The sequence below is a fragment of the Arachis hypogaea genome, chromosome 9, assembly GCF_003086295.3.
Source record: "Arachis hypogaea cultivar Tifrunner chromosome 9, arahy.Tifrunner.gnm2.J5K5, whole genome shotgun sequence".
In the NCBI taxonomy this organism is placed as follows: Eukaryota; Viridiplantae; Streptophyta; class Magnoliopsida; order Fabales; family Fabaceae; genus Arachis; species Arachis hypogaea.
In genome coordinates this window covers 118,246,548-118,257,046 of record NC_092044.1, presented here as the reverse complement: position 1 = coordinate 118,257,046, position 10,499 = coordinate 118,246,548, and the positions used below count along the sequence as shown (strand labels likewise).

Sequence of the window (10,499 nt, the reverse complement as noted above, 5' to 3'; positions counted from 1 at the left end):
AGATTTAGTCCCCAACTATTGGCATGGCCTTTTTAAAGAAAAGTCCTCATTATGGATGCTATAAAGTTTGTTATTCCTTTGGAAAATAGAGAGACTTGCATGCGGTAGGTAGGAATAGTAGTCACAGCCAAATTGATCAAACAGAGCCTATCCGCTTTGTTGAGCAAACGCCCTTTTCAACTGGCTAATCTTTCTCATATGTTATCAAAAACCTTATTGAAAGATGCTCCAATCATCCTAGCATGACTAAGAATAATCCTAAGATATTTACCTAAGTTTTGGACTAATCTGATGGATGACACCCCAATAAAGAGTTATTTTCTTGTTGTAGAAACATTACGGGAGCATAACACTTTAGATTTCTCTAAATTAATCTTCATCCCAGAAATTTTACAGAAACTCTCCAATTCTACCATCACATTTTGGACTTGACGCTTCTCCGCTTTATAGAAGAGAAGCAAATCATCGGCAAATATGATATGTGATATTCTCGGACCCCCTCTAGAAATAACAACCGGCTTCCACCGGCCCATATCAACTTGGTGGCTAATCAAGCAGGATAATCTCTCCATACACAACACAAAAAAATATAGTGACATAGGATCACCTTGCCGAAGACCCCGACGAGGATTAAAACTATTCAATCTATCACCATTCCAGATAATAGACAATGAGGATGAAGTGACATAGCTCATGATTAGTTTGACTGTAGGGATAGAAAAACCGAATTTCACGAGTGTTTGATTCAGAAACCTCTAATCGACTTTATCATAAGCTTTCTCTAAGTCAATTTTAAACGCCAAGGTTCCTTTCTTCGACTTAGTCTTTTTCATGAAATGAAAAATCTCCTGTGCTTTAATGATATTGTCTGGAACTCCTCTTCTTGAGATAAACCCCCCTTGAAGAGGGCCAACAATATCTGAAAGATAAGGCCGAAGTCTGTTGACCAAGACTTTAGTGAGAACCTTGTAGATCACATTACAGAGACTAATAAGTATAAATTCCTTCGTTGCAACTCCACCTTAAGAATTAGATCCGCTTGAGAAGATCTGGAAGTTATCCTTTTTTTTTTCTTTTTAAATTATAAAAAATTACGTATTATTATTTGGTATAATTTTTAAAGTTAACTTATAAATTTTTTAAAAATTATTTAAAATATTTAGGAAAAAATAAAAAAGTGATATTTTTTATTCGAAAAGCTATCTATCACTGCAATTTTAAAATAAATAATTTTATAACTAAAAAAATAAAATATAAAATAATTTATTTATAATATATTTTTAATATAAATTCTTATATTTATTTTTTTTTCAAAAGATATTAATTAAATTATTTATTCAAACTGCCCCCATAAATGTGCGAATTTTTTTTCATTATTATTCGACTCGGAAGAGTCAAAAATGGGAATTTTAGTTGATTTGGATATTGGAAGTCCTTTATTAATTAATTACTATATAATCAAATAGTTAAAAGTTATTAGTAAGTTAGTCTATCCACAAATCCAAAACATATAACTATATAAGAAGGTTTACTTATCATTGATGCAATGCCTATAAGAAGTTAATTTAATTAACGGTCAAAGTATATATTGCTTTGGTTGTTTTCCTAATACAGTCTCTCTCTCTCTCTCTCTCTCTCTCTCTCTCTCTCTCTCTCTCTCTCTCTCTCTCTCTCTCTCTCTCTCTCTCTCTCTCTCTCTCTCTCTCTCTCTCTCTCTCTCTCTCGGTGAATAGCTATCTATTTTAAATAACTTTAATAAATATCTTTAGCAAATCCTTTAATTATATCTTTTAAGGTTTGTTTGAAACAAAAAGTTACGAAGGATTTGAATTCAATGATAACTTTGACAATATTAAGAATCAAATAAACAAAAGTTTTTCAGTTGATTCGTCAAAAAAGTTAGTTGGAAAATTATTTAAAAAAGAATACACGGTTTGTAGTAGGAATGTTATTCTTGGTATAAAACCTATTTACGTCGCTATACAAATTTAAAATAAATTTATTTGTGCATATTATTTCATAGTACATAAAAACGATGAAAATTATTTAAAAAAATACCTGAATTATAATCTAATGATTTATTTTCTTATTCTCAAATACTTAAATATTTTTACCCAAAATATTATATAAAATCTTATTAATTTATTCAATAATAAATTCATAACGTGAGTTGTTTATCCAAACTTTGTAATTGGGGGAATATAAAAATCCAACCTTGTTTGCTGGAAACGTGTAGGTATGTCTCATCTCTGAGTTCCCACTTTTAAGGAAGACCAAAATATTCACATTACAATGACCGTGTAAATTTTTTCAAAGAAGATCAAACAAAAAAAAACAAAAATTTAGTTATTTCTAACATCTGTAAAAATATATTTTTAGACCTTCTAAATATTTATAGATCATTTATTAAAGGATTTTGCTCTTTTGTGTCATTAAGTTAAGCATATCATAAAAAAATATTTTAATATTATTTATTACATTTTTTTTACGTTTTCAATGCATAGAAATAATAAATATTATTAAAATAATTTTTTATAATATGCTTAACCTATATTCTTAGAGCATATTATAGCAAAATCTTTTATTAAAATAATCTTATACTAACAATGAGAATTAAATTTGCATTATGAAATACGGGCGATTTATTTATTAGTAAATGATTCGATCGTTTTTCTACACAATTATAATTATAAATATTATGTTAATTGAAAATTATTTTAACTAACATGTATCCTTAAACATACATGCTAGTGCTATTAATTAAAAATTTTTATAAAAGTATATAACATTTGATTTTTAATATATTTATTAAAGTAAAAATTTTACTTAATATATATTTTAGAATACAAGATAACAAAACCTATTAGAAAATTGAAAGAAAAACAGGATATTATATTTATAATTTTGGGGAATGGAAGATACACAGTCAGCAATGAGTTGGATAATGTAAATCTTATCCTTGAGAACCCAATTCCTGCTACCAAGTAAAGTATATGTCTCCACATTCTTCAACACATTAAAGAAGAATGAAGCGTTCAAGAAAGTGCAAAATCAGATCTTGGGAAAAAGTTAAGCAGGCTTTACTCCTAAGAAAAAGTGGACTTTTGAAAAATTGAAAACCATAATATATAACTTAAGGTCTTTGCTGGCTACCCCTTTTACCCCAAACTTGGTGTATACCTCTATTGAATGGAATGGTTCAACAAAGGTGACCCCATTTTTTGAATATCTTGATCTTGCTTGAGTAATGCTCACATCATCACTCATTGTTTTGCATCTTCTTGTCATGACTCATCAGCAACTACTATTCCTTTTTGCATGTGAACCATGATGTATCCTCCTACCACACTTGAAGGGGCCTCTAATTTTATATTTAAATTTAGACATTATATTTTTATACCATTAATTTCTTGTTGTGGGACTCATAAACTCAATTCTCATACAAGATTAGATATAAGATTGGTTTTGTTCGTCTGCTCGGGTTCTTCACGGATCGGATTGAGTGATGTCTGAGCAGATGCGAAGAAGAGCGGGACTTGAACACGAGTTGGAGGGCGAAATCTGGCTACAATGTTGATTGGACGGCGGGTAGGGTCATCTGCAAAGACATTCTGACGTCAAAGTCAGTGTCCGTATTAAGAGACAGTTAATCAAGGTTAAAAATGTGACGTATCTTTGGGAGGATAGGTCCCTCCTTTTTATACTCTGTATTTAAGTGGATCCCTTGTGAGTAGACCCAATAGCTTGGAAGCTTCGACCACCTATCCAGATTCCTGAAAAAAAGGAGTTGATGTGCAGGTCTCCTCTTGGTTCAGGCCAGTAGCTTGCGATTAAATCTAAATTCTTAGTGAACTGGACCAAAACAGATTTAGTCGTAGCTCAATTACTAATGTACTATATTTTTCAAAATTTATTATTAAAATATCATTTTTTAAAATTAATTATCTAACTACCACACTTTTGCTAAGTCGATAATTAATTTGTTAGTTTATTTTTAATTAGAATTAATTATCATGATATAAAAAAGATGACATTTAAGCGTTAAGTTTTGGATTTAACCGTTGAATTTTTAATATAATTGTACATTTGTAGAACTTATTAAACTTAAACATCTGGTTAAACTAGTATAACTCTTTGTCAACTAAGATTCATGCTTATTTATTAGTTTGTAGTTACTATATAATAATAATAATATTATTATTTCTCTGGTTGGAGTAGGTAGAATATTTTTAGCTTCAGATAGGGTAGGGTCTGATTGTGTATGTTGCAAGGTTCTATTTTCTATGTTCCCTTTCTTTATTTTCCATCTAAGGTATTTTCTCCAGCTAAAATGGCCTGCCATAAAAAGACCATTGACCAAATTTTGGCACATACCCTGGTCGTTCAACACCCTTCTTTTTTCTTTTCATCTGGGAATGTACCCTCATAATTTTTTTTTATGGAAGATGTAAAATGTAATTTTTAATTTTTTAATTTTTTTATATTTTCTTTTGATCTTTTATAAAATATATAATAAAAGATCCCACTTTATCCATTCAAGTGAAAAAAAAATCTAATCCCGCAAAACTAAGACACTTTTTTACCTTCAATGATGCATTTAAAATCAATTTTATTCTTACAAAAAAACATTAGCCACTTTGTCTTGTGTCTCAACTCTCAACCTCGAGTTATTTTCTAAATTAGTAAATTCTAAGCATAAAAAATAATAATTTTGCACAGATAATATATTAGAGATACTCATACACTTTTCTTGATAATTTAAAGATGAGTAGTGCTAGAGAGTCCACATATTTTATAATTTATAATTATTAATTAGTTATTATTAATATTTTTAATAGTATAAAATTATATTTAATAGTATGAAATTATTCACTTTTTTTATTAATTAAATGCTACCTAAATTTTAATAAAAGTACTGAATCTTAGACTTTTTCTTTAAAAATAATAGAACTATAAACTATGTAAACAAAATTAACTTTATTTATTACTTTTCTTTTTGAGGTGTCAAGAAACAAAATTAACTTTTAATAACATCACTTTAGAAATAATGAGGAATTGATGAGAATTGGGGATGATATTTGTCGCCAAAAAAGATAGTGCAATTCTCAAAGTCTTAGAAGTCATTTATTAAAAAGAAATCTTAACAAAATATTATTGTTCTTTCGTAGGCATGCGTCGGTTTGCTTAGTTATGCAATAGCCGTTAACTAGGGAAGGTCATTTTGATTTAGATACAAATCCAAATGTCGAACGTAGACTGCATATTTCTCTACCATTTTCTTTACCTCATTAATTTCTCCTGCTTTTGCACATGTTTTTAATAATATTTGCAGGAGGCTAAGTATATCTTATTAACTTACCATCATCTAATGACGAGAACATAAATCTCAATTGCAGTTTCACTGGGTGGATTTTACCGTTTATTTTTTTAGATAGGGTGAAATTATGGCGTAATACCCAGTTATTAAATTTTGTAGTATTTTTTAAAAGAAAAAATCTAAAAAATCAACTATAATTTAATCCAGCTTCCTTTTATTTTTTATTTTAAAATTTAAAAAATTAAAATAGTAGAAATGTTTTCGTTTTTTTTTTAAATTATGGAAGCGGGACAATACGCTGAAAGCGTATTAAAATATACCATACTATATCATCAAAAAAAAAAAAAATATATACCATACTAGGAAGACATATTATCAATATGCATGGAGCATATTATCCAATCTCATAATTTTACAAAAATTACAAATTCAATAATTGAAAAATTCAATAATCGAGTACTACACCAAAATTTTTTTAATATTAAAAAAAAGCCAAATTTTTACTTTTATATTAAAATATAAAAAGAATAAAAGGTACCCAGATTCCCGAGAATTTCTAGGGGGAGAATCTCTAACCTAATTGGGTTTCATCTGCCAAATGCGACCGGATATTTTTGTTACCCAAACTAACCAAATGTCGACCTTAAATGGTCCAAAATTAAATAGTACCACATTTAAGATTAACAACTTAACAATTTATGATAAAGAAAAACACCATTATCAATCCAATATAAAAATATCTCCTAACTTATTTATACCCACTCACATTTGAATTTTTTGTTTTTTCTTACAAATCGCTCCCACTATACATGAAATCGCCTTCACCATACATCAATTCGCCCCCTCCATTTTTTGCTTTTCGAAAAAAAAATTATTTTCGCTTTCGGCAGTAATCACTACCTCCATTTTCTGCAATAATTTCACCAAATATCAACCAATAATAAAAAAATTAGCCCACCAAATGTAAGGGGTCAATGATGCGCAGCCCAACTCACTGATTGCACATAAAGTCATAAACAATGATCAAGGGGCACTGCAATTGCTAAAAAGTATTGATTGTTAAAGAAAATATCTTAGGAAACATTGCAAATCTTTAGATAAAGAAAAAGGTGGTGGATTCCACCTAGACAGGTTACTTTGCTTCCTAGAACTATGTATACTCATTCAATTAAATATACGACTAACTTTTATTTCAAAAATCTGAAGCATACCATATCATACTAATAGTGTATAATAATATAGCAGATGACCATTCATTGGACATTGATCCAGGTAAACCATACCACACATCAATTTCAATTGAATACATCAAGCTTTATTAAAAGAAACACTGGATAGTTTCCCTAATCAAGCAAATGCCCAGGTCATTCATTCATTCACAGGAAACCAGTAATCTTCAGAACTATTCTTCCAAAAGAAGTATGGTATTAAAATCATCCAATTTCATAAGCACTAATTCCACCTGGATAAAGTACATAGGTACAACAGCTACAACAATGGCAGTGCTTAAAGCATCTGCATTCCAATATATAATTGAACAATCCCATTTACATTCCACTAAGATATAAGACTACTTGTTTAAGGAAACCTTAATCTCTCACTGATCTTTTAAGATATTAGCAAGCTACTAAGATGGGTTAAAGGGATTAGCTTCTATCCTAGCGGCGAGACCTAGAACCACTTATGCTGTCCAATGTTGCCCCAAAAGCTCTACGGCTGAACCCAAAATCATGGCCACTGTTGTAAGATCCATGCCCACTAGGTAGGTCAGTTACACGGCGACGAGGAGCTGGCGTTGGGTGTGAAAAATTAAATACAAAATCAATTGTTCAGCAAGCAAATTATTAACTTCTAGTGACTGAAACGACAATGCTGACAAGAAACCAATGAGAGTGAGCGAAAGCAGGTGTTACCTGCATAATCCGAAAAACGGTCATGTGCTGATAGCTTATCAGATTCTGAGTTATTAAACGGCACTGGATAAGGCCTTGATCTTTGAGAAGAATTTGATGTTGGTGTAACTCCAGCAGAACCGTTAGGGGTTTTATCTCTCCCAGATATCTGTTTTTTAGTAGACTGTGCAAATTATTAACATAGCCCGACACCAGGACAAATAACTACATTATAAAATTTGAATTTATTATTTTACTGCATGGTTCACCAGTCTATGTACAAAACTATTCAAACATGTTATATGATGGCCCAAAGAATGGTTTCAGAAATGGATGCATCCAAAATGCATAAATTATATCCAGCTACAGCCTATACTATGCTGATACATAATAGAGTCGTGAACTTTAAAAAAAAAAAACAAAGCCAAATTTACATTTAATGATTGCTAATAGCGATTGAGAACATCCAGGGCACCACACATATAAACCATAGATGTCAAGAACGCACCGCAAACTTCAGTGTTCTGTTGTAGAGTGTTACAAGGCCTGAGAAAAGCTTGACAGCATAATCCGCAATCTCCTCAGTTTCATATTCTGCAAAGGCAAAGCCTTTCGGTTTTTCTGATTCCTTATCTTTAGGAATATGTAAATCTACCACTCGTCCTGCTTGAATTAAAATATCATACAAGACTCTGTCTGTGACCCTCTCATCCAGATTACCTGAGTCAAATAGTAGACATTGTTATGTTAAAAACTCATTTTAGTAAAACAAAAAAACATATAAACAGCATCAATCAAACCTAACTATTGAGAACAGAAAAAGCATATATGACAGACAAGATTGTATGAAAAAGTGCATAAACATGGCACACAACTGTAGATGTTGAGTGTAACTATGAATAACAGAAATAATTTTCCATTGTCACACTGTATTGCACAACAGATCATCCAAACATAATTTGGGAAGCATGTTTATTATAGAATCATTTGCATTAATTGATTGACTTTTCTACATAGATTAATAACTTAACAAACTAAAAGAGAAAGGAGATATAATGCATTTTATAGGAAAGTGTCAGAAAAAAACTTCGTAAAACAAATCGTCCACTCATCAAAAGAGAAACATATCAAGATGTAAACAAGTATGGAGGGCATTTGAGCAAGCAAGCTTCTAACCAACTGTCAGTTAATTTTCCACAGTGACACAAACCCAACAAAATCTCCTGCCAAATGCATTATTGTTGAGTACATAAATGACACACAAGTCCCATGTATTTCCAAATGGAAAAGTTATCTCACTTTAATCAAGAATGACATTTTCAAAAAGCCACACTCAGGCAACCTATTTCACAACAGATTGGGTGCAAAGATGCAGAAGAGATTGAAGAGAAGGAAAATTAGTGAGCTCACCTATGTAAACAGTGCAATTAGTATTGCCGGACATAACTGTATCTAGATATAATGCCAAGCCCTGGCACACGGGAACCTCAAAATTTAGCACAAGAAGTGAACCAGCAGCGAAATAATACCACACAACCTGGAGGAAAAAATAAATAAAAAAGGGAACACCAAATTCTTAATAGAGACTTAAGTTGTATTCAAGATTTTAGCAATCAGTAAAGTAAACAAAGAGTTTGATCATTGCAGGCAGCACACTGAAGTTCAAATAAATAAATAATGTTGCATATAACATTAATAGAATTTCTGCAATCTATTCTCATAAAAATTATGGGAGAAAAAGTTTTTTTTCCCTTTAAATTTTATTTTTAAGTAAGCACATCAAATACAGGAAGAATAAACGAAATTCTGAATCTAGATTATGAGATCTTTTACAAGATCTCAGGGTACAAACTACAAAGCACAAAGCTCTAAGAAAAAGGCTTTATTTATAGGTCGACAATATGTTTTAATAATTCTGAGGTCACAAATTTCAATACTTAGGAACCTAACAAGGTTAAATAAGCAAATACATTTCATTCCTCCCTCAATCTATGTTAATTCACTATAGATTGGTACCCTACCTGATAATAACAACCTGAATTCTAAGTCATATTTTCATTCCTAAAGTCTACAAACAAACTACAATCTTGAGTGAGATTTCTCCTTTAAGTTAAGAAAACAGAGTATTGAAGAAAAAATAACCAAGCAAAATTCAATAACAAAATGCCACATCTCATATACTTGCTCTTAAACAAGTTATAAGTCTATAACAATCTATATGAAGAAGAGAAAGTGCAGAAAAAGAAAAAGGGAGTACTGAAGCTAATTTAATAGTCTTGCCGAGTCTAACTTTCTCACATATGCTAAAAAATGAAATAACAACAATCATCACAAAAGCTATTCCTACATATTTTCCTTGGCGTAACAGCAATATAATTATAATATAAAGCAGCTAAGTAAGTGCCAAATTGAGCTAAACAGTGAATAATTGTAAAGAAGCTTGCGTACCAGTTGAAGGGCGAAACAGCATTCGGAGATTCAGGGGTGCGATTGCTGGTTGCGGCAACGAACTTACATAAGCTGAAGAAGAAATTCGAAGGGATTGGGGAATTAGGGATTAGGCAATAGGGTTAGGGTTCGGAATTTTTTAGACACGTGACTTAGGTTGGAAGAGGAAGAATCAGTGAGGACCAGATTATTCTAGAAGCGACGTGAGCGTGGACCCGTTTCCTCTTCCAGCGTGACATCCCCTTTTTTCCGTCTCTGTGTTGTTTTGTTTTTTTTTTATTTTTTTTATTTTTTTAATTATCTTTAAGATTTAATTTATTTAATTTTACTTTTAAAAAATAAATTAATTCAATTTTATCTTTCTTTTAATTTTTTTAACCGTTAATAATTAAGTAAATATTTTCTAGTATACGAAGTCACCTTTTCGTAAACCAAACTAAAACTGAATTTTAAAAAATAAATCAGTTTAAAATTGATTTAAAAAATTAAAACTAATTATATAATTTTAAAACTGGTTTTATATACAGTATATTTTAGAAATTCAGTTTTCATTTTTCAGTACTACTATTTACCAAATATGATTCATTAATCTAATAATTATTTGAATAAACTACCATTTTTATTTATAATAGTTTTAAACGCTTATAAATTTACCTATGAAAAAATAAAATTAAAGTTGTATTTTTGAAAGATGGGTTCCAAATAATAAAACTATCTAAACCCTGAAAAACTACTTAAAATTTTTAAATTACTTTTTTTCTAACCATAATCTCTCTCACTCCTTATCTTCCTCTCTATCCTCACTGCAAATACTAGAAGCAATATAATTAATTTCATAAAAT

General features: G+C 30.3%; 1 protein-coding gene across 2 annotated transcripts; it reads right to left on the bottom strand.

Moving 5' to 3' along the window:
- Positions 1-6,712: 6,712 nt before the first annotated feature.
- LOC112712558 (spliceosome-associated protein 49) lies at positions 6,713-9,900 on the bottom strand. Of its 2 annotated transcripts, none has more exons than XM_025765475.3 (5): positions 9,658-9,900; positions 8,620-8,746; positions 7,718-7,929; positions 7,231-7,378; positions 6,713-7,106 (listed from the first exon to the last, which is right to left on the bottom strand). In XM_025765475.3, the coding sequence occupies exons 2-5, from the start codon at positions 8,651-8,653 to the stop codon at positions 6,976-6,978; spliced, it is 525 nt and encodes a 174-aa protein (XP_025621260.1). In that variant the 5' UTR covers positions 8,654-8,746; positions 9,658-9,900; the 3' UTR covers positions 6,713-6,975. The 2 variants fall into 2 exon arrangements, with proteins under 2 accessions (XP_025621260.1, XP_025621258.1); XM_025765473.3 differs by having other exon boundaries at positions 7,231-7,393; positions 9,658-9,898.
- Positions 9,901-10,499: the final 599 nt, after the last annotated feature.

Excerpts from the sequence above, each read along its gene's own strand:
- LOC112712558 (XM_025765473.3), bottom strand. The coding sequence starts at position 8,653 with ATGTCCGGCAATACTAATTGCACTGTTTACATAG. Across the intron at positions 7,930-8,619 it reads TAATTGCACTGTTTACATAG|GTAATCTGGATGAGAGGGTC; the intron begins GTGAGCTCACTA and ends TATTTGACTCAG. Across the intron at positions 7,394-7,717 it reads ACAGAACACTGAAGTTTGCG|TCTACTAAAAAACAGATATC; the intron begins GTGCGTTCTTGA and ends TAATTTGCACAG.